A 24,391-nucleotide genomic window follows, 5' to 3' on the forward strand; every position below is an offset into this window, starting at 1 on the left:
ATTTGATTTTGTTCTCCTCCCCTCAGATGTACGACTATAGCTTAGACATGTGGAGTTTAGGCTGCATGCTGGCCAGCATGATCTTCCGAAAGGAGCCCTTCTTCCATGGCCAGGACAACTATGATCAGGTGAGGAGATGCTGTCTGACTCTGAAAGGGGGAATTCTTGTTTGCCTCTTTCCTTTGGTTGGGGCTGGGACCATCTGATTGGTAGGCATTGTTATGCATTTGATTGAACTGAGGTGTCAAGACTTGCACAGCAGAAAGCATGTGCCTTCTGGAAGGCCCAGTGATATGTGGCACAAATTGTTGTGGTGCTGGAGAAACAAGTTAGTAAGGGGCTTTCCTTGGACCTCAGGATTTCCCCAACACTGAGCTTCTAATGTCTAGCTGCTCAGGTGCTAACAGACTAACTTCCCACTCTTGTTTGTGGTTACCAAATGCAAGAGGACCCATGGATGCAGCAGCCCTTCCATCCATCCATCCAGGACAGTGGTGTCAGGACAGTCTCTTAAGTCAGTGACCTGCCCTTCTCTTGTTGCTTCTGTAAATCTATCTTTTGTTGCAGCTGGTTCGCATTGCTAAGGTTCTGGGCACAGATGAACTGTATGGGTATCTGAAGAAGTACCACATAGAACTGGATCCGCACTTCAATGATATCCTGGGACAGTAAGTAGGGGAGGCAAGAAGCAAAACGTGACTTTTGGTTTCTTTTCTTTAAACATACATCCCAAGAGTGACTCCAAAGCACAAGTGCTGCTTTAGGTCTCCTGGGCTGCGGTGTCATTTGTCTGCCTCTTATCTAGCTATTAATGAAACTTAGTTTTTTTTCTATCCTCCGGCTGTCTATGCACTGAATAAGCCACTAGATTTGCATAGTAGATTCGGTTCTCTGCCATTCCTCGTGATGCCAGTAAAAAGACTTGAAATTGGTTGGGGGGGAACCTACCACAGATGCTGGGAATTGTTCCCTACGAGTCAGTCGTAGAGTTTAAGGCCAGGAAGGACCATCAGATGATCTAGTCCGATCTCCTGCATACCACAGGCCACCCAGACCACGCAGCATCTGCATGCTAACTCCAACCAAAATTAGACCAAAGGATTACAGCCCACTGGAGACTAGTAGGGGGACCAAGGTGCACCAGTGCCTAGGCCCCTGCAATGGCAGGGAAATCCTGACAAGTGACCCCCAAACGCACGCTGCAGAGGAAGGCGAAAAATCCCCCAGGCCACTCTCAATCTGACCTGGGGGAAAAATTCCTTTCTGACCCCACATATGGCTATCTGTGCTTTCCTTAGATCCCAGAAATTGCTTTGCCTTCATGCTCTCAGCTTGCAAAATTGTGTCACAAATTTGCCAGCCCAGACCCAGGATCTACTTGCCCATCCTTTCCCATGACAATAATGAGAAACCCGGGTTGATATTTTCGAAGCAGGGTAAGGGATTTAATCACCCATCTCCCAGTTAAAATTAGTGGGAGACAGGTGGCTGAATCAACTGCATTGCTTTGCAAGTCTTGATGACTATCTCTTACTGGTCTGTCAAGGGAAATTACCAGCCTCGTGTGGGATGGCGAGTAAAAATTTGCAAGGCTGGCTTTGAACTAGAGACCTTCTCGCCACTCTGAGCGTGCTTTTAAAGCCCTTGTATGTATCTCATAGACTTTAAGCCCAGAAGGGGCCATCCTGATCATCTTGTCTGACCTCCTGCACGTTGCAGGCTACAGAACCTAGCTGTCACCCTAGTTGTTTAGAATTTATGCCTGTTCTTTATCGAATGGAACCCTTGACAGCAACAGGCCTCTGTAAAGCTGCTCATAAAGAGAGCACTTCTAAATTAGCCTTACTGTGCAGTTCTCTCCCTCTCACTGAGATACAGAACACTTCACTCGAGCCCAGCATTGCCAAAAGCCAAGGACACTGGGTTGTAAAGGAGAAGGCTTGAGTGGCACTGCCCATGTTGGGTGTCACTAGTGAAATGCCGGATGTAGAGGGCGTTGATAGGTAGCTCTAATTAGCTCCAACACTGCCCTCTAAATTCACATATGGGTGTGGTAGGTGAACCCTCCTAGGATCTGATGGTAGCTGCTGTGCCATTCAGAGATCGGTCTGTACTATGAAAGACATCCCTCTGCTACAGGCATTCGCGAAAACGCTGGGAGAACTTCATCCATAGCGAGAACAGACACCTGGTCAGTCCTGAAGTCCTGGACCTTCTGGACAAACTTCTGCGATATGACCATCAACAGAGACTGACTGCCAAAGAGGCCATGGAGCATCCATATTTCTGTGAGTCCCAGGGGGAGCAAGACCTGGGGTCAGAGTCACATGGCTGGGTTTGAAAAGGAAAGAAGGGTTTGTTGATCAGGTGGGAGGTGAGTCTTCCATTCACTACCTCCCTATGGATCTTGCTGTCATACTGACGGCTGGAATTCCAGGTTCTCCAAAGTCTAATGGAAGCTTGTGCTGCTTGGAGGGGGGCGTTCCTTGGAAGAACCTAAGCCTTCATGAAAGTGAAGCTTTGATATTGCTCATTGTAATACTGCTTCCCATCCCTGGCTGATCCTTGTCTCTCTTGCAGACCCAGTGGTGAAGGAGCAGTCCCAGCCCAGCTCAGAAAATGCTGTGCTCTCCAGTGGCCTGACAGCAGCGCGATGAAGGCTGGAAAACAACGGGTAACTCAAGATGTTTACAAATAAAAACAAAACCTTCAGTCACACAGTGAAGGGAATAACCAAGACCCCTCCCCCATTTATACTCAGCAGAAATCTAACCTCTGGGGGGCTAGCACCTCTGTTCCTCTCTGGTGGTTGTGGATAATGTAACTCAACCTGTGGTACCAAAGCCCTGGGCAAATGGTTTGCAAGATACCCAGGGCTCACGGTGACTGATTCTTGTTCACACTTCCATGGCGCCTGCTCTTCCTTCCCAATCTAGCCTTTTCCTACCACGCTGGTGGAGCAAACTTGCCATTCTGCCAGTGGACCACAGCATGCATCTATATAAATACGCCCTTTGGAACTGTGGACGCCTGGGGCCAAATTCAGACTGGGTAGAAGCAGATACAGCTCCGAGGTCTGGGAGTCACACCTGCTTGCTCCAGGTCTGAGTTTGGCCCTTTCATTTCGGTTTCAGTTGCGGAGGAAGAGTGTCTCAGGATTGCTTTGGATCATTAAAACCAACTGCCACTTTCTAAGTTGCTCAGAGAGAGGTGAGCACCCCCGCAGGTGCATTCAGAAAACGTGTTAGGCCTGTTATGGAAAGTCCTGAATGTAGAGGCAGGAGGTTTTTTCTGTAGCAGGCAAAATACTTTCCCACAGACCTCAGGAAAGCTGATCCTGTAATAAGAGAGATACAGCCATGTAACCTGTTTCATGGCTCACGCCAGGTGAAGTACAATTCCAGAGTATGAATCTGGAGTGTTTCAGGCCAGCACCATTGAATGAAGAGCAGAATGGGGAAGCTGTGAGGAAATGCAGTAGGAGAGCTTGGGGATGCAGTAGTGGGAACAGCAAGGGGGGAGGATCAGTAAGCAGTGATGTGGTGGGAACAGGAAGGGAGTGGTGCTTTTGGGGTGACTAAAGCTACTGATCCAGAGCTTGGGTCCATGTAGTGTGTTAACAATCAGCCAGATGCTGAATTCTGGGGCTAAGATTCTGTTGGGGGGTGGGGTGGTTTTCTTGTGGCTTTTCATCCGATCCCTTGATAGCTTTATAGCCCCACAACTCACAGTTGCTTCTTTATTTGTTCTATGTGTAATTTCTCCAGCGGTTCTAGAAACCTCCTAAACCTAGAAACCGGAGATAGTGTTTTGCCACCAGCACCTAAACACCGAATTTCTTTCTCCGGCATTGTCAAATATTTAATTTTTTTTTTTATAATATAAGGTTGGAATGTTTCTATTTGAAACATCTGTTTACATTCCATATCCCAATAAAGTTATATTGGCATTGATAGCAGGTCAAATCCATTTGTATAATTCACTGAAACCAATAAATATCTATACGTATGAACTTCTGTTGTCTTCTAGTCTATGGGGATGTGCAGAAACTAAGAGCAGCTGAAGGCTTTGCATCCTGTAGTTAGGATTGAGTTCTAACTTCTGTTCCAATTTCCTTTTTATCAGAACTGGCTCTTTAACTTGCTCTCATGAGCTCCTTTTGGCCTGATACTTCTCATACTTGCTCTCAGCTCAAAGGTGGAATTCTGTGAAAGTCTCTGCAAAATCGCTTTAGCGGCTGTTGAGTTCAAAGGAAGTGTCCTATGCCCAGTGAATAAACTTTTGGGCTTGCAAGACTCTCGGGGTATGTCTACAGTGTTAAAAAAACCACACCTGCGGCTGGCCCATGTCAGCTGACTCGGGTTGCGGGGCTCTGAAATTACAGTGTAGTTATTTAGGCTGGAGCCTGGGCTCTGGGACCCCGGATGAGGGAGGGTCTCAGAGCCCAGGTTCCAGCCAGAACATCTACACTGCAGTTTTATAGCCCCGAGACCGAATCGCACCAGCTGTGGTTTAACTGAACTGTGTTCATACCCTCACCGCTGAAACTTCAAACCGGGGTTGTTTTCTAGAGCTCTCCTTCAGGGAGAGAGTTCAGGTTGGAAAACCCAATATGTCACACTCTTTGTGTCCTGAATTCTTAATCGGCATGTGTACGTATGTACACACACACTTCTCAGTGCAGGTGGGTGGATTGTTCGCTATTAAGAACTCACGCAGTAGGAAGTTGGAAAATTTCAAAAGTGAAGGTTCCTTGTTAATTATGAACCTCCAATAGACTGTTTGTTTTAACCTATGCTAGTGGTTCTCAGCAGTGTTCACTCTGGGATGGTGTCTCCCCCACTGCCTCCCCACTTTCTGTCTCCCTCTTCTGTCTGTTTGGGACCCACCCCCCTTTTTAGACATATGGAGTCAGCAGAGCAGTTGCGATTGCCTGATGTGTTCACAACCCCAGGTCTGAGAATCCATGATTTATACCAGAAGCTTTCAAATTGTGGGGCACGTTGAGGTTTATCTGGGGGGCACGAGGAGCTGATGCGGCCGGGCTGAAGGACCAGGGGGCAGGAGTGGGCTCTGCCTGGCAGGGGAAGCGGATGGGGCTGTGTGTAGACATCTCAGCTGCCAGAAACAAGCTCCCTGCCGGTCTCGCTCCCGCATTACACAGCTGCAGCACTCACCTACTGGCAGTTACCCTCCTCTTCTGGGGAGGTTGATGGGGACTGTCTGAGCAGGGAGCTGAAGGCTGCACCCTGTGAGTACTGGCCCCCTGTCAGACAGAGCCCCCTGCTGACACTGGCCCTTCAGCGTGGCCTCAGGGTAGAGTCCCATCCACTTCCCCTGCTGTACAGAGCCTCTGCACGGGAAGCAGGTGTGGCTGCTCTTGAAGGCCTGGGGTCAGCAGGGGGCTCTGTCTGGCAGGGGGCCAGTACTAACTTTCCGCTTCCCTGCTGACCCCAGCCCTTAACGCTACCCTGTTCACTTCCCCTGCGCAGTTTGGGAGCAAGACGGGCAGGGAGCTGTGTCCCGGCAGCTAAGACTGCTGGACCATGCATGCAGCAAGTGGCTTCCTCAACAGCCACATGGTGAGTGCCCCCTTGGGTACCAGGCATCCTCTCTCCCCTTGCTTAGAAAGAGTGGGGCACGCATGAGACAGGTATCTCTGAAAGGGGGTCTCAGCAAAAACAGGTTGGGAACCTCTGATCTATAACCGTAAAACAATAGATGGCAATGAGGTCATGTTAGTGTTGGGGTAGGACCTTAACACTGGGAATTTCCTGACTTTTCTGATTGGTTGGCTTCTTAGCCTCAGTGTTGCATAAACTCCAGTTTTTTGTATTTAGCATTAAATTCCACCCTGTTAAACCAATGCTAAGTGAATGTCGATGTTCACGTTTGGGAAACGCAGGGGTTTACATTTCTTGTAGCAGTGGGGACCATCTGCATTGCTCAGCTCCTGGCTTTTACATCGGTAACTAATGGGGTGTGGATGTAGAATCTTCACCCACAGTCCTTTTTTAATCTGCAGAGGGAAAAGGGGTGGAAGGCTCTGGGGGAGAGGACCAGGCTCAGGACCCAACGTCAGACCTCCCATTGATAGGTGTGGAGACCTCCACGCATTCTTCCCTGACCCAGCCATACCAACATGCACTACACACCTTGTCCTCTGGCTGGCCCTTTTCTCTGAAGATCTCAGCAATGCTTTCCAAACCCAAAGTAAGTTAGGAAGAGATATCGTGTTTCCCATCTTAAAGAGGGGGAGCCGTGGGGTATAGAACGGTTAAGTGACTTGCCCCAGTCAGCCTGCAAATTCAGCCCAGTCCCACCACCTCAAAGCTGGCGTTGAGACCAAATGTGAGAAGCTTCAGCCCAAAAGGAAATGAGAGAGCTGATTGAAATGGTTATTATGGAAATACCCTTGCGACCTACCATTCCTTGCTGCTGTACTGTACAGTGAGTATTACGTGTGTGCGCACAGCTCCAGCTTGATCCCTGTCTCTCTGTGAGCCTGTCAGTGTTTTAGGTGCCCAGAGCCGGGAATGCCACTTCCCCCGTTTCGTAAATATTTCACATCTCCTTCTCCTTATGATGATGAAAACCGCTTTGTCTTCAGAAAGAAAGGGGCAAGGGAGATCCCTGACCACACCCCTTCTTGTTTGCTCATGAATCTGTCACAGGTATGGCAGTGAGGTGGGTGAGCTCACAAAGGTACAGTGAAAATTCCCCACCTACCAACCCGGCCCAGTGCTACAGCACCACGTGAAGGGCTGGAGTTCAGAATCTGAGCTTGATGCTTTGCTCTCAAGATCAGCAGGGCCTGGGAGGACGTTCGAAGTAGTGCATAGGGAAGCTTGGTGTGATGAAGGCATCTGAGTGGGGGTGAGATAATGTGTTGGGGGCACAGAGAGACTCCTATTGGCCCCCAATAAAAATGTTATCTAAGGGGGGCATTGCTAACCATATGTATGGGAGGCAAGGTAGAAAAAACAGATTTTGATTCACGTGCCATTCCACGCGATCATAATTTAGCACTTTTACAATGCTGACATCTTCAAAGCACCGCGTAAGCCTTGCACCATCCTTGGGAATTAGGGCAGTATTATCCTACTTTACAGATAGGGAAACTGAGGGACATAGGTTCTGTGACATGCCCATGCCTGTGTAGGGAGTACATTGTGAGGGAAAGATTAGAACGTGCTTCTGTCTCCTCGGCTCTGTGCTCAGCCTACTAGGTGCTGAAGAAGGAAAAAGTTCTGGCAACGCATTGGCATCAACTGCAGCTCGCGCCTGATGCTCACTTCCCTCCTCCCATCTCTCCCTAGGTCCGATGCTGTTCCTCCCAATTTTCCATAAGCAGAACAAGAACCAAATCAAACGTCTTATCAGCGTGTGTACAGAGCTGGCGGCCGGACGGCGTTGCGGTGGCAGGTGACGAGACCAGAGACCGCACCGGCTCCATGGCACCCACCAGTTTATAAACACAAACCTTACTTCTGAATGTAAAAGGTTCCTCCACCTTTGACTTCCTGTTGACCTCTTCCTGACCCAGAAAGCATGGAAAATGTGAAGGGTATGCAAACCGGTTGTTGGCTAATGTTGCTTCCCCCCCATGCTGACCTTTGCCCCCCTGAACCCCAGCGTAACGTATTAACTAGCTGGCTCCAGACTTGACGCAGCAGGGAGGGGGCAGCAGGGGGAAATATGGCATGATGGACAGTTCTATATTATAATTAAAGGAATTCTATATTATTGAATAAAAGTTTTAAAAGAATTGTATGGAGAGTATTCAGTATGGAAGGAGCCATGGGGCGTGTCCCCCACCCCCTGCAGTGGAGGATGCTGGGGCTGGTCGGAGCCCTTCCTGGTGCTGTCTCCTGCCATTCGCTTGTTTTCTGGTGGGGGGGGGAAGAGAGTGAATCTGCTGTACAAAATCACTTGAAGTGTAGTGGTGGGCTAGAACCCCCTGCCTCCCAACTACTGGACGGGCTTAAGCAGCCGGGCTAACGGGGGACAGGAGCTCGTAAATTGATAGGAAAACTCCACACTGGGCCTAGCATCTTTCCCTCAATGTCAAGCTCTTTCGGAGGCCTGGATAAACACTAGACGCTTGATCCCCCAAGTGGTGTCTGCACCGCAGCAGAGGGTGAGACTGGCTGCCACTTTTAGCTAGTATCCCATTTCCCTCCCCCTGCCTCTGAATGAATGGCAGAGCCAGGAAAGGCGCGATCACTTTCTCCTTCCCTGCCCCAGCTGAGAAGGAAGTGATACAGGGTGGGGTCTCTCAAGAGATGCCCTAATCAAGGGAGGCCTGGAGATCTCAGCTGGATTTAAAAAAGGATAAGGAGTTAGTGCAGACAGGGGGGGCTAACACCCCTGATATGGACACACATACTGGGTGACTTCAGTCCTCTGCCCCAGCCCTCCTGAGCAGGGAAGAGGCTTATTCTCATGAATCCTAAACACAGTGGACTCCCTACCCTCACAGTTCTCTGTGGGGACCACTGAGCCCCCCCTTGTGTCCCCCCCCTCCACCCGGGCAGAACTAGCAGTGCTCACAATGCTTCCTCTTTCGTGACTGCTCCCTGGAGTGCTTCTGACTTCCTCCTCGGCCACTGTCTTGAGCTGCACCTCCATCTGGGTAGTGAATCGAACCAGCTAGTGGGCTGAACCAGGGTTTTCTCCCCGCTCCTTCCGTCCCTCTAACCCCTGCTCATATCAAATCTCCTTCCTGCTAGCGGTAATGGTGCCACTTGCGTTTCCTGACGCCTCGGTTCAGGGAGAGATCTCTGTCGGACGGGTGGGCCCATCCCTGTCGCGGCAGCCACCTCGTCACCTGCGCAGTCGTCAAGTGTTTATCCCAGCTGTGTCTCTGCACTGGGCGGGCAGCGTTTCCGAGCCAGTGAGCTCGAGCTTGAAATTAACAAACCCGGATGCTTGAAGCTTCTTTTTAAAGTTCCAGCAGGACTCCAATTCTACTTTTGTCATTCCTTTTCTCTGGCCCTCCTCTCTGCCTCCAGCTCCCCTTGCATAGTTTTTATCCAGCGCCTTGGTACTGAAGCTGTCTGTTGTAAGGCTACCTCTGATATAAGGCTATCTGCTGTATGTTTTGTCTCCTGGCTCTTTGGAAGCTCATTATAAATACCTCTTTATAACAAGCACCTCCCTGTAATGTACATTTAGTATCTTCGACGCCTTATAGAAGTGGTGCTATGTATGTGTGCGTGTGTATATAAACTCTGTATTTATTATCTGTTTCCATGTGTGGGTCTGTGTATCTAGGGCAGTGGTGGGCACTGTGTGGGCAGCTGAGGGATTTGCTTAAGGGGAAAAAATATGCAGGTGGAATGTTAAAATGGACTTTATGCCTTTAACGTGTTGTGGCCTCTGCCACTCCCTACTTACCAGCCTCCTAGTTGTGAGCATGTTCCCAAGAATACATGCCAGCCCTGCTTGGTTTTTCAGGGCCTTGGAGCTGATGAGGACGGGTCCCTGGGGATGTCTTCAGTAAGTCTTCCCCAGAGGCAATCGCTCTATCTCTAGGTATTAACCCTGGGCCCATCCCTGAAGCATCTTGGCCTTTTGTTCCAGGAAGAGCAGCTACCTTCTGGGGGTCACAAGGAAAACGGTCACTCTTTGGCGCTCTGTTAGGGTTTAGCTGTAGTTCATATCAGCCCAGGACTGTGTGTAGGCCATAAAGCATGAACTCAGAGCTGAAAGCCATCATGAACCCCAGTTTCCAGGCTAGAGTATGAAATGCATCGATGTGGTAAGAGCACAGTGAGCTCATTCAAGAGGGAGGGCAAATGGGCATCTGATGCCCTGTGATCCAGCAAAGAACTTTACAGGAAGGAATTGAAATAAGCAAGGGTCATTTCTTGCCTCTTAGCCTCCAGGTGGCTCACCTGATGGGGGTGAGGAAAAGAGAGACCTCATTTAAGGACTAACAGACACTACTGTCACTGTGTTGGAGGCCCACCTGCAATATGCTAGTTCCCTCCACACAGTTAAAATATGCTTCAGACTTGCCTGTGTACCTAGAACTAAAGCATTTGCCAGATCAGGCTGTAGCCCGCGTCAGTCACACCTGTTAGAACATGGTCCCATAAACGTGACTCCCTGCTGTGTTGTAACTGGGTACCCCAGCATTGTAGTCTTTGTCGTGTAGATGGGACAGCCTGGTAGCTCCGGGAACCTGACTCCCATCATGTTCAAATCCAGCCTTGGCCTCCCTTTATGCTTAACATCGCCTTGTTAAAATGGCCTGGCCCTGAGAAACAGTTTCACCAGGGAAAGGAACTTGATGTACCATCCATACAGGGTGCTACGGAAGCTGCATAGAAAGAGGTCTAGGTCTGTTTTCAGTTACAACATGCCAATTTGCATAGGACAGGGGCTTCCTACTGCATCCCAGCCTCCATCTCATCACTCACCTTTCTCCCTCTGCTCATTCTTTCCACCATGTGCGCCCTACCCCCTGCTTGATACACCATCAGTCGCCTGTCTTTAAAGGGCACCGTTGACTACTTTTTTCGTTTTAATTTTCTTTTCTTTAATTTTCTTATTTGAAACACCCACAGAGAAGCTCCTGAAATAAACTGGTCTTTGCCTACCGATCGGTGTCTTCCATTTCTCAAAATTCTGAGCCTTTTCCTCCCCACCTCGCTCGTCTTTTCGAATCCTGCACAGGCAAACGTGACTTCCATCCTCCCCACCTCCTGGCCTTGTCAGTGTCCACACAGGGCTAAACCTGTCCTGATAGGCTGCTGCAGGAGCAGCGTGATGGATGATCTATCTTTTTGCTGGGGTTTGGTGAAACTAGGAAGTAGCCTAAAAAAAATTCAGCAACAAAGTGGATTTAAGAGGAAAGAGAGAACTTCCTTCTGGCTGGTACTGATTTTTAAGATAGGTCAAATTTTGGATCATGGGCTACTTGACAGTGCCCCTTTAACTTCTTGAGCTCTTGTCCAGCAACAGACACACTTCCTCTGCTTTGTCCCAGTCTCCGCTTAGTGGGTGTCTGCGTTAGTCAGGATTCAGCAAGTGTGACCGTTCCAGAGCCTCCATCCTTCGTCTTCCCCTGTGTCCAACTTTCCCATCCATAAGGAGCCGTCTGTTCGACAACTGCTCCTGCCTTCATGTTGTAGACGTTCTTTTCCTTCAAAGTTCTTTTCTTGGCCTGCTCATTGGATGGGCCCTTATCCATTCCCTCTCCTGTGTGGTCATGTGGTTCTACTTTATCTTCAAAGAGCTGCCAGTGCCTCTGAGATCTTAGAAGCTTGTTCTATTTTTGAAGTCATTCTGCTTTACAAAGTGCAAAAGGGGTTAAAACTGAGCCAGAGTTTTGCCTTGACATTTTGAAAGGCGTAGGCTGAGGTTCTGACTTATATCCAGTATGTGTCCAGTGTCCTTACAAGCCTGGGACTCAGCAGTATCCTTCCTCCTCTGTTGTCTTTTCTATGATGGGGGAAATAAATTAAGGACTAGTGCTCAGCTCCTCCTAGGTATTTAGGCTCCGAACTCCCATTGAAATCAATGGGAGTTAGGTGCCTACATACCTTTGTAGATCTGGGCCTAACTTCTGATCTCTTTTCTCCTGGTGAATAGTATCTTACTTCACTGAAGTCAGTGGAACCATTCATGGAGTTCAGATGATACTCAGCCTAGATGACAGTCAAAATCTGGTCCACGATGTTTTCCCTTTTCTTAGTTTCCTTCCCCAAAGTTAACATAAAGTGTCAAACTCAAAATCCTGTTGACCACCGCAGCATTTTGTAGTGGTTGGCTTCACCCAGGAAAAGTTCTCACAAGCATCCCCATGCCGTTAAACTGGCAAAACCAAAGACCTCATAATTAGTCAACGCTCTATATTATTTAAATGGTGACTTGCTAGTTTGTCATCTCTTGCCACCAGGATACAATTCCAACAAGCTCTGAAGGTTCCCAGTGTATGAACTATGTTCAGGGAGGGGGGAATGTTCATGTTTTCCAAAATAATTCCTGTCACCATGTAAACTTACTTTTTTTTAAAGAGAAATCTAATTTTCAAGTTGAAATCACTAAAATGTCGAACTATGAAAGTCTGCTGCATCTATCACACTAGCTGTTCTATTGGCTTAAAAGCATCAGACCTCAAAGTCTGAGCCACACTCTGTTAAAAAGTCCCCTGAGAAATGTGCTGTGGGATTCTGGTACCGTCATCCTCTAGGCAAAGATTTGCTCTGCTGCTTTGGCCCCTTAAATCCATGATCTCATTATGGTCTGGTATATTATGGAGTCTCATCCACCTGCAGTTATTTTCCCCTTCATTATTGCAAAGGATGGTGGCATGAAAACAGGATTTCAGAGTAAATCTGTTCTTGCTTTTACTTTTTCACCGGTAACCAGTTATTATGTCCTGGTGATTTGCTGGGCAAATAACTGTTTGTCCTTCGCGTAATTGTAACTTCAGATGGGACATGAGCAGAAGGCTTAACACCTTCTGTTTCCATCCTAACTGGCGTTCAATCTGGAGAACAAAGGGAACAAGAAGCTGCCTAGAAACAGGCTTGTTTCTGTCTCTTCCTTTCTGCTAAGTCTTTTGTAGACTCAGTGGCTGAGAAGCTTGGGTCTTGCTTTGGTTGGCTTGTGCAGATAACCCCATTAGGAATAATGGTGGTTTGTGCTATCCACTCTTCATTGAGCGACGATGACCACTCTCAAAACCACATGTGGCATTTCTGCTCTGTGTGAGTTGCACAGTGATTTTTAGCTCAAGCAAACAAGTATCTTGCTGTCTTCACCATCCCTGCATTTATATCAGCATAGATTCCAATACCTCTTCTAGACAAAGGTTTGTTCTCCAGTTACTTTAATCTTGGGTATATTCTATTCCCTGTTGAGGGAATAGAGGTTCTGTGTGAGTAGATAAAGCTTTTCCGTTGCACAGGACAAAGATTAAAGATATTGCCTCCTGTCCGTACCACCCCAAAAGGTGGGCAGGAAGTAAAAACGTGCGTCAAGCCCACTTGTGAGCCAAGAGCCACGTGAGGAGCTGTAGCAAAACACACGATTGAGCAGGATTAAATAGCAAACGGAAGATGTTGATGAAAAATCTTCTGGCTCCCTTTTAACATCAAGATGTTGAGCTTGTCTGGCCTATAGTTTAAATACAGATTGTTTCCTTGCTCTTCAAAGATGGTATAAGGGTTGGTCAAGATAATGCCCTGGGCTGTGTTTTGTCTAATTGGGGTTGCTAATCCTTGAACAATGGGCATGTAACATCTCTTTATGGGGAAAAGAGGACTCCCGGTTATTCTGAAAAAGCTCTCTTACGATTGCTTCCTGTAGACCTCCACAGCCAGGGCTTGATCCCCAGCCCACCAAAGTCAATGGAAAAACTCCCATTGATTTCAATGGGCTTTGGATCATGCCCTCACTCACGTGACATTTACAAGTTACTGTGAAGCATGTGTATGATTAGATGAATAATTATTGAGAGGAAGGATTTATTATCTTTATAATTCCCTTCCGTAAACATGTCCAGCGCTGTTGGTTTTCAGAGGGGCACCTAGATTTGACCATGTCTTGTGCCAGTATTTTAGAGGGTTCCTGAAGGTCTCCTCACCTTGAAAGTAATCTAATCTCCAGGGTGTTCTGTAGGAAAAAAAACCAAATTCTTTGGAGGATGATTTTATTTTTGGAGCTGGACCTTCATTTACTGTCTCAGAGCCACAGAATTCTGGAGGCCTCTTCCTAGCATATTTAATACGAGAAAAGCAGAGTACTAGTGCACAGTTGCCAAAACCCAGTGCCCACACACACTGGAAATTAAAGGGAGAGTGTAATATACCAACAGCTTCTCTGGTGATCAGACGGACTCGGAAACATTTGCCATTTTCAGGGGTCACAGAATCAGTTAGGTTAAGGTGCCTTTCCAGGGAGTGCTGCAAGGTCCTGATCCTGCCCACTGGGCAGACTCCTGTGCCTATCTGGGCTCCCCACTGACTTCAGTGGGGCTCCACACAGACACAGGGTCCAGGTCAGCCTGCAGGATCAGGGGCCAGGTTTGTACAGCTGGAGATGAGGGGCTTGGTCCTGCTCCAATGAAGTCACTGGGAGCAAGACTGGGACACAGGTTAAAACAGTTTTCTCTCCAGCGCAGCACTGGGCTGGGATTTTCAAAGGCGCTGAAAGGAGTGAGGTGCCTAAATCCCATTGAAATTCCACGAGTGTTGGAGATCTATCTTCCTACCTTAGGCTTCTTTACGAATTCCAGCCTTCGATATTAACACACATTAGCATTCCGTTAGGTGACTGTGTTTTTTATGCCTGTTTTTAGCATCGTTTCCTGCATTACACGTCTCTTGGGAGGAGGAAAGAGAATGGAGATGCCTTGGATAAAAGTTGAAATTGCCTTGATTTTTCTTTAGAATTTACTGAGAAACTAGGACAAATGGTTTGAAACCACAAAATGTTTCCATGTATATTGCTCCTGCAAACCAGCCAGCAGTAAGATGTGTGCCTGGATAGCATCTGCACAGTGGATGCATGAGGAGCTGGGCTGTTCAGAACGGCAGCTGTATATTTGCCCTAATCTCATGTGTTAACGGACTGGATTTATGGAGTCATTTATTTAATTGTGTTGTATAAAGTGTTTGTACTCTAACCAATTGACTAAATATAGTTCTAATTTTTAAATAATGTGTTATTACTTTTGGTGTGTTCTTAGTTGCTTGTGGGGGAGGGTGGGCGCGTGCTCTGTCTGTGAGAGGCGTGACAGTAAGAGACTGTGACTGGGGAAGAAATAACCACTTAGGGCCCGGCTCCTGCAAAGATTTATGTATGTGCGTAACTTTAAGGACTGCGGGCTCGATCTAAAGGCAATTGAAATTAATGGACATACTCCCATTGACTTCAATGGGTTTTGGATCAGGCCCCGTGAATTGTCATTGAAGGCAATGGAACTGCTCAGGTGTATGAAGTTAAGCATGTGTAAGTTGTTGCAGGATCAAGGCCTTAATTCATTTAGATCTTGCCCTCGTATCTAGTTGGTCTTTGGATGTTGATAAAGACACTTGTCTTCATTATTTTGGGGGCTTCAGGTTTTTTTGCTTAAAAATGCCACTCCAAGCTGAAACTGCCAACAAAGGGATCTTGCTGGATTTCAGTTAAAAAAGATGTGAAATAGATGCATGTCTGTTTAAGGCCAACTCTAATAACGGCAAATATGGTTCTATTCAGAAAAATGATTGTAAAAATGGCATTTTGGGGCTCCATGTTTCACATTTTTTCAGGGATTCCTGAGCAAATCTGCATAATTATAAGTAATGGGATGGGGGGAAGCGTCTTCTGCCAGCTGCTCAAACTCAGCCTGGGCTTTGAGAGTCAAGCTGTGATCTTTCTGATGCATCATCACCAGTCATAAAGGGTTGGCAGGCTAAATATGTCCTCAGTGACGCCTGTGTGGTCCCATTGCCTTCAGATGTAACTGACTGGAACTTAGTAAACAGTTCTGTTGCTAATGCACATTGAGGACTTGAATCCAGCTCGTGCTGTCTTAGCTCTGTTGCTCTGGAGGGTTAAAAGGTATAAAAAGCAGCAAAAAATGTATTTTAGGCCCCAATCCTGCAATCACTTCTGCTGGTGTGAGTAGTCCTATTGATTGGAACGGGACTACTGGTGTGAGTAAGGTTACTCATGTGAGTGTTTGCATGATTGGGGCCGAAGTTAGCAGGCACGATTCCCTCACATCTGAGTAAGAAAGTGCCATTTTTCCATAGTCACCTTTCAGAGCATGTTCACGCTTTAAAGAGCTCTCTTCTCTGGTGGGATTCAAAAAGAGTTTTGATTTTAAAAATAAAGTGAAATTGGGCAAATTATTTATAACCCAGTATATTGAAAACAGATCAGCTATTTCCCTAGCGAAAGTGGCAGTCAGGTATTTGCTGCTGCCAAGCCAAAATATGTACTTAGCACAGCAGTTACCCCATAACTAATCCTTTTCAATAAACATTTCTCTGTGAGTCCCCACCCCCCATTTAATCATCCATGCTGCATCATTAAAAATAAAAGATTTGTGAATTACAGGAACACTATCAATTGACTTGGGGTCCAAAATTTAGACCTCCGTCCTGCAAAGCCTCCCATGCTTACCTTTTCCACAGGAATAGAGCCATTGAAGTCGGTGGGGCTGCACACATGCTTAAAATTACTCCCTTGTAAAACTGCTTGGGAAATTTTTGTCAATCGAGTCTTCTGTCAGAAATTGCCGTTTTTGTGAAATTGTGTTGATTTGGACCGGAGTGCCAGTGGGAGAAAATGTCAGTGAATTTTTTTTTCAGAATTTCCATTTGGCAGGAATTCCGATTCTGAACAAAAACAAATTGTGAAATGTCAAGATTGCCCACAAAACAGAGATTCTGAAGTTCTATCCACTCTACTCCTGGGTCTGTCTAGGGCATTGGGACATGAGATGTTTCCAGAACATAAAATTGAGGTGCGTGTGAGAAGGGATTTATTCAGGATCTAACAGGAATGTGTGCGTGACGATGCGTTTCATGGGAATATTTTAAACGTTCCCCAAGCTGTGGTGGTGGAAATGCAAATCCAGCAGCCCTGGGATGTTGCATTGGAAACTGAAAGTGAAAATGATTTCAGAAGCAAAGTGAAAGTGATCACTCTGCTGTCACTGTCCAAGCAGTGTGAAGAATCAGGGTTGTTTACTTCTCTACACTGGTTTTGATAGTACACCGATAAGGAACATTTCTGAGTATGAAAACAGATGCGGACAGAGTTCCTCTCCCATGGAGACTTACAGGAAATAAATCATCCCCCGGCAGCATGACTGCAGATGCGTTAACACAAAGACCTTCACATGCATCATGTGTTTATGCGTGAAGAGTTTGGGCCCAGACCCACAAAGGCATTTAGGTCCCTAACTACCTTGGAAGATCTGGGTCTTTGTTAGAGTCCAGATTCAGGAGCACTGCCAACGACCGCGCTTGGAATGGGCAGAAGCCACCATCTTGGTTTCAGCAAGACCAATAGGCAGCTTAGTCAGATTGGTTCAGGGGGCTGTTTGAGTTACATGAAGAAAAATGCTACCATCCTGCAAAACCCACAGTAGAGAGAGAGAAAAATAAGGTAACCACTTGTCTGTTTTCTAGGGAGTCAGGATTATGTAGAAGTTAAAACAGGAGGGGTCAAGACTCCTGGGTTTTGTTACCAGCTCTGCTACTGATTCAATGAATGGCCTTGGGCAAGTCACCAAGGGACAGTAGTAGTAGTTCCTTGCTTCTTGAGTAGTCCCCTGAATGAGTTGAGATGACACACAGAGTAAGGTACTACTCCATGTGAGTAAGGGGTCTGAACCTGCTACTGACCTCTTTGAACCATAGTTCCCACCTGTAAATTGGGAATGATACTCCCTCGTCCACTGGAAGGGTGTCTCGAGGCTCAGTCCATTCATATTTGCAAAGGGATTATTGAGATTTACTCTAATGGCCTCTTTGTGGTGGGGCGTTGCTTGTGGCTGTATGGCAAGATGGTGGTGGTAGATTATCCAGTCCTTTTATGTAACTTGCTGCCCATCACTTGCGGAGCTGAGCACACGTCACCCCGGGACTGTAGTTGACCTTCTCATAGTACCACATCAGCTCTTCTGAGGATTGGTGCTACTTCCCCACCCCCACCCCCAGCCATGCCCCTAAATGCATTTAAACCTGTAGGAACACTTCCCTTGTAATATGCTCCATGGTGCCTGCCAAGGGGAACTTTACCATTGATGTCAGTGGGTGCAGGATCAAGCCCATAGTGAGCTAGTACGTTTTCTAAATGTCAGCGAAATAATGGTTGTCTAAATTCACTAGATATGCGCCAGTAAGAACTAACTGCTAGGCTGCAGTGAGATGCTTTTTGCAAATTGTTCTCTGTGTGTGGGAGATTCTGGGTTTGGTTTAGTTTTTGAATCAGTCGTTTTAGAGATATTTGAAAAAGTTTTATCCAAACCGGCAGGAGCCTCCAGCATTAAGGCTTAGTGCTGGATCAGTGGTTGGGAGAACTTCAAAGCTCCAGTCTGGCATGGAACCTGGAGCAGAGAGATTGCTTAGCTGAGGGAGGAAATGCATGCTGGGTTTTTAGAAGAAGGGGGGTCGTTGCTATTCATCAACAAAGGTGCCCGTGTTCCTGTTCCCTCTGCCCAAGGAGGTCTAGGAACTGACCCTTAAATACCTCTTTGTGGAACTGAATAATGAGAGACACTGCCCTCCGGGGTCTAAACTTGATGTTACTGCTGCTAAGTCAGAGGCTACCTCCAGCTGATCCAGCAAGAAGAAAATGAAAGCAGGTACCTAGTGAGAACACAAGAAGCTGCAGCTCTCTGAGGAATCAAAAATTATGAGCTACTGTAGGTATAAACCAACAAACCAAAAAAAAGCCTCCTGCAGAAACCTGCCAGTGGCTGCAAAAGGAAAAGTGGGACATTTTAAAAATGTGTCCATGCAGTAAGTGTTCATTAGGTATAAGATCAGTCATTTCATTAGCTCCAATGAACTGGCCACGGGTCTGTGGGCTGGAACAGCCTTGGTTTAATATTAAACTTGGATGAGTGAACATGAGACGGGAAAGGAGATCACACTCTCCCCAAAATGGCTTGACTTTCTTGCAGCTCAGTTCAGTTCAATAATACTTTGTTGGCAGTACAGACTGCAGAGTGGGGCGTGTTAACACGCTCAGCAGCTTGCCAGAGGTGGGTAGACTCCGCCTGAGCCGGGATTAAACGGTACATTTAGGGGTTCATTTCTGCTGCAGCAAGTATATGGTCAGGCTGCCATTTCAACAGTGGTTATCCCTCTGTCCCTTTGTCATTCTAATGTACAGCTGTGACTCAGTGCAGCTTGCAATGGTCTGAGACTTAAAAAGAGGTTTACATGCCACCCAGAGCCACTTAGGAGTCATTGCACTGCAATCATCTCCCAGGGGTTCTCAACCTTTAGCTTTCTGAGCCCCCCCCCCCCCCCCGCTGCCATGTGTGGCGGGTATAATAGGCCAGGGAAGGCTTAGCCTTGCCTGGCGCTGCTCCCAGACACCCAGTCCTTCCCTGAAACCCCCACTACCTCCTCCACACAGCGCCCCCCCCTCCCCCAGAGGTCCCTGCTGCCCCCCCAATTCCTCCTCCTTGGGATGGAGGGGGGAGGTGAGGAGGGATGCGGAGAGCCAGGGGCTGGCGGGCTGAGGAGGCTCAGCTGGGTGCTGGGGCCGGCGGGGGGGCGGGAGGAGATGGTGCTTTGGGAGGCCGGTGGCTCGGCCTGGCACTGGGGCTGGCCTGGAGCTGTGTGGGGCCCAGCACTTGGGGAGATTGGTGGCTTGGCCTGGTGCTTCGGGGGGGGGGGGGGAGGGGGAGGTTTGGGGGCCGGCGGCAGTGGCTTGACCCGATGTGGCTGGGGCAGGCACACCGGGGCTCGGGGTGGGTGGGGTGTGTGCGCGTTCGGGGACTTTGGGGCTCTGGCATGCGGGGGTGGGGCCTTGGGCAGCAGGGGTAGGGCTGGCAGGCTAGCCTCCCTAAAGCGTGGGTTCCCCCCACCCATGAAGCACCCCCCCCCAACATGCTATAACGCCACAGGGGGCCCCGCAAAGCGAAGTTGCGCAGGCTTCGGCTTCAGTCCCAGGTGGCAGGGCTCAGGGCCCCGGGCTTCAGCCCTGCACGGCGGCCCTTCGGCTCTCTGGCCTGGGCCCCAGCGAGTCAAACATTGGCTCTGCTTGGCGGATCCCCTGAAACCTGCTTGTGGCCCCACACTCCTGGGTGAGAACTGCTGCTTTACACTGTCTTCTACATCAGCAGGCATTTGTCTTTTATCCATTCCAGTGACAAGCACTTGGTGATTCATTCCTTAGCCCCGGGTTCTGTGGCTAGTGTCTATGGGGACTGTGATGAGCTGTCCTGAGCCCTGTGAGGCGCCCTGGTCCTATCGCACCCCACCCTAGTAAAGCAACTGTAAAGGTGGGTCCCTCAGGCCTGCCTAGAAAGGCTGCAGGGAAGCGGCCAATCAGACCTCAGCAGGCTCCAATAAAAGCCGCTGCAAGGCGGCCTGCGCTAGTCAGTTCCTGGCAGGGACCACAGGAGCAAGGAAGGTGCTCTCTGCTGGAGTTCAAGGGTGAGCCGGAAGATGGGTTCTGGTGACACTGGCATGCTGTGTGGAAGAACTTCAGCCCTGAGATAAGGGTGAAGTAGAAGGCGCTATGTGGAAAGCGGCCCAGGGAACAACAGCTGCAGCAACTATGACAGGAAGCAGCACGTGGCTGCTATTTGTAGGGTCCCTGGGTTGGGACCCGGAGTGGGCGGGCCTGGACGGTGGCAGCTCCAAGCTCCAAGAAGGGGATAATGCTTGTTTAGAGGCCCAGGTGAAGGGCAGGACTTAAAGAGTCTCCAAGGAGAAAGCCCTGGGGCTACAGCTTTATACCAGGGCAGACACAGACTTCAAGCTAGCCCAGAAGAGGCTGAGAACTGAGCCCAGAGACAGGGCTGCAGATACTGACAAGGGCACTGTGATAGGCCCTGTTAGACCTTTTACCCCAGATGGGATTCCTTCATGTGATGGGCCATTGAAGACCCTCTTGACAAGTCTGGACAGTATTCACAGGCACTGTGAGCAGAGAAAGAGAGTGCAGGTTTGCACACACCCGACAGAAGGACGCTCACGAGAGGTGAGTGTGCCCCCCCACTGGGAGAAAACATCAAATCTGATTTTCTTTTTAAGGTCTCTCTCTGGCTTGGTATTTATCAAGCATGAATTTTCACATAAATCTTTTTTACTCCTGAAAATTATGGACCTCAGTGCTTCAGAGATCCGCAGCAACACACAGTTGCCAAAGAGCAGAACAGATAGGGAAAGGAAATGTGTTCATTGCTCATAAACGGGGGGAGAGAGAATGGGAAGCCTGGGGAACCCTGAATCTAGGTTCTTGGGGAGGGCTGTGTGTATTTCCCTCTTCTAAGTTTATTTTGGAGCCACTTCACAAAAACTTTAACAAATAAAACCCCTGCCCCAGGTGATCTATCCCAGAACAGCAGCCTCAGCTCCTGGGAGGCAACTAATTACTCATGTAACAATACATCATCAATGTATTAATTTTTCTATTGGTGTAGCACTTAATGACTCCAGCCAGGACCCCATTATACTAGGTGCTTTACACATGCATAAAGGAGAGACAATCCCTGCCCCAAAGAGCTTTCATTCTAAGGCCATGATCCTGCAAGATTAATGCACCCGCATTACTCCTGGGGGAATTCTGTGCCAAAAAATTAAAAAGTCTGCATGTAGTATTTTAAAATTCTGCATATTTTGTCAAAATAACCCCATATAATCATGCCACTTCCAATTATTTTGGTAGCTTATTTCAAAATCCCTGTTAGCAAGTATGTCTGTAACAATAGAGACAAGAAAAAAGATTCAGGAAATGTTTTTGACAAATCGATTCCTTATAGAATTCCCCCAGGAGTATAAGTAAGAAAAGATCAAACAGCATGTCTTACTGACATTTCCAAAGTAAAGAGGAAAAACATCAAAGTTAATTAAGTTAATAGTTCTAACACTTTATTTGCCCTCAAAATCTTCTTTTAAAAAAAAAGGGTAAGGAAAATGTTTTTCCTTAGGAATGATGGCATGTGTAGGCAGGTTAATTTTCATTACAGTTTTACAAAGCTGTTTGTATTAGTGTTGAAAGGCCACTCCTAGAAGCAAATCAACTTAATAAACGTAAAGGGGGTTCAGCAGGTAAGTTCTTTTTTAGCAGTTGAGCAAAACTGGGTACTCTGGAACCTCAAAACCGCTCATTGTTGCTAGCCATTTTTCCATCTACCTATAAACCAATTGAACCAACAGATATATTTAAGACCATTGAACATTAGCATAGCAGACCTGGACACTTTCCCCTTTGATTAGTTTTACATGTTTCATGCCTCCTGCTTCTTTCCTCTAATAAATGAAGTTACTGAATTCAAAAGCACACTAGGAAAAGTTGAGACCCAGAGTTGGAGGGGGGGCAGTATCGGTTGGCAAAGAAGTTTCTCCCCTTCCTTTCAACCACGGTTTGAAAGGAACGGCCTGGCTGAGACCCAGGTGCCCTAGGTTAGAAGCAATTGGAATGGTGGTTCCAGCACGGCTGCCAAGGCTCAGCAAGGTAGGCCCCCACGCGGCTCTGTTTCACGCTGGTTCAGGCTCTAGCCGATTTGGCTCAGACAAGCTCCTTCACTTCATTGCCCTGCCGGGGCAGGCCAGGCTCCCCACAGGATCCCAGCCTGATGCCATGCCGGCCAGTCAGCTGCTCACGGAGACTAAGGGAAAGGGTAGGGCCTGGTCAAGGCTCCCCACGGCTTCCCCACAGCTGCTTGTGTCAGCCCCATGCCTCTGCAGGGCATGCCCAGCAATGGAGGCAAGGGGCAAGGGTCTCCATGGGCGGCGGGTGGAGCCCCCCTTTGGGAAGGCTAGCCCCCAGTTCCGCCCCTTCTGCCCGCGCCCTCACCTTGCCCGGAGCCCCAAGACCTCCTCCTCCCCTGCCTTGGGGCCGCAGCCACAAGCCCCCTTGCCCAGAGAAGCCCAGAGCGTGCCCCCCACCCAGAGTAGGGATGTAAAAGTTTAACCGGTTAACCCAGGGGTCAGCAACCTGTGGCATGCGTGCTGATTTTTAGTGGCACTCTGCTGCCAGCCAGGATCCTGGCCGCCAGCCCTGCTCAGCCCGCTGCCGGCCTGGATGGACGGAACCCCGGGCCGGCAGTGGGCTGAGTGGGGCCAGCAGCCGGGACCCCGGCTGGCAGAAGCTGGCAGACAGAACCCCAGACCGGCAGCGGGCTGAGCGGGGCCAGCAGCCGGGATCCCGGCTGGCAGAGGCTGGCGGACGGAACCCCAGACCGGCAGCGGGCTGAGCGGGGCCAGCGGCCGGGACCCCGGCTGGCAGAGGCTGGCGGACGGAAGCCCAGACCGGCAGCGGGCTGAGCGGTGCCGTTGGCCAGGATCCCGGCGGGCAGAGGCTGGCGGACGGAACCCCAGACCGGCAGCAGGCTGAGCGGTGCCGTTGGCCGGGATCCCGGCGGGCAGAGGTGACGGACGGAACCCCAGACCGGCAGCGGGCTGAGTGGTGCCGTTGGCCGGGATCCTGGCTGGCAGAGGCTGGCGGACGGAAGCCCAGACCGGCAGCGGGCTGAGCGGTGCCGTTGGCCGGGATCCCGGCGGGCAGAGGTGACGGACGGAACCCCAGACCGGCAGCGGGCTGAGCGGGGCCAGCGGCCGGGACCCCGGCTGGCAGAGGCTGGCGGACGGAACCCCAGACCGGCAGCGGGCTGAGTGGTGCCATTGGCCGGGATCCCGGCTGGCAGAGGCTGGCGGACGGAAGCCCAGACCGGCAGCGGGCTGAGCGGTGCCGTTGGCCGGGATCCCGGCGGGCAGAGGTGACGGACGGAACCCCAGACCGGCAGCGGGCTGAGCGGGGCCAGCGGCCGGGACCCCGGCTGGCAGAGGCTGGCGGACGGAACCCCAGACCGGCAGCGGGCTGAGTGGTGCCATTGGCCGGGATCCCGGCTGGCAGAGGCTGGCGGACGGAAGCCCAGACCGGCAGCGGGCTGAGCGGTGCTGTTGGCTGGGATCCCGGCGGGCAGAGGTGACGGACGGAACCCCAGACCGGCAGCGGGCTGAGCGGTGCCGTTGGCCGGGATCCCGGCGGGCAGAGGCTGACGGACGGAACCCCAGACCGGCAGCGGGATGAGCGGGGCCAGCGGCCGGGATCCCGGCTAGCGGACGGAACCCCAGGCTCAGCGCGCTGCCGGTCTGGGGTTCCGGTTGCCGGCCCATGCCAGCCGGGGTCCCGGCCGCTGGCCCCGTTCAGCTTGCTGCCAGTCTGGGTGTTCGGTCAGGGGGCCCCTGTAAATATAAAATGTATTACTGGCACACGAAACCTTAAATTAATGAAGACTTGGCACACCACTTCTCCAAGGTTGCCGATCCCTGGGTTAACCGATAAGCTTGATGCTTATTGGTTCCAGTTAACGATTAAACTCCACTGCCCACCCCGACGCCCCCAAGGTCCAGCTGCAGCCCTGCTTGCACTGGGGGTCCTGACTGTTGGCCCCACGCACGGGGCTCCGCTGCCACCCCCGGATGCCAGGCGCTGACAGCAGCAGAGCCCCAGGTGCGGGGCCGGCAGCCAGGATCCTAGGCACATGGGGAGGGGGGGAGTGCAGGGATCCCAGGCATGCGGGGATGGGGGGGAGCCTCACATAAAACGAGGGGGGCTGCAACGCCACCGCTCCCCTAGTTCCCCATTAACCGTTTACCCAATTGAATTTCAATAGGTTAAATGGTTACTTCTTTTACTCGCTATTTAGATCCCTAGCCTAGAGGAGCCCCGGGATGGCCGAAGCGCCGAG

General features: G+C 49.7%; 1 protein-coding gene across 5 annotated transcripts in view; it reads left to right on the forward strand.

Annotated features, from left to right (window-relative positions):
* The window catches only part of CSNK2A2 (casein kinase 2 alpha 2), a 41,573-nt gene extending 26,907 nt beyond the window's left edge, over positions 1-14,666 (forward strand). For 2 of the 5 annotated variants that reach the window (XM_073307365.2, XM_073307363.2), the window contains exons 8-12: positions 27-128; positions 568-668; positions 2,140-2,288; positions 2,581-2,674; positions 7,320-9,250. In XM_073307365.2, the coding sequence (XP_073163466.1) occupies positions 27-128; positions 568-668; positions 2,140-2,288; positions 2,581-2,657 (429 nt within the window). In that variant the 3' untranslated portion in view covers positions 2,658-2,674; positions 7,320-9,250. Of the gene's footprint in view, positions 1-26; positions 129-567; positions 669-2,139; positions 2,289-2,580; positions 3,211-7,319; positions 9,251-14,314 lie in introns of those variants that run through there. The other 3 variants (XR_012154455.2, XR_012154454.2, XR_013634465.1) reach the window with 3 other exon arrangements.
* Positions 14,667-24,391: the final 9,725 nt, after the last annotated feature.

Source organism: Lepidochelys kempii, chromosome 12, assembly GCF_965140285.1.
Source record: "Lepidochelys kempii isolate rLepKem1 chromosome 12, rLepKem1.hap1, whole genome shotgun sequence".
In the NCBI taxonomy this organism is placed as follows: domain Eukaryota; kingdom Metazoa; phylum Chordata; order Testudines; family Cheloniidae; genus Lepidochelys; species Lepidochelys kempii.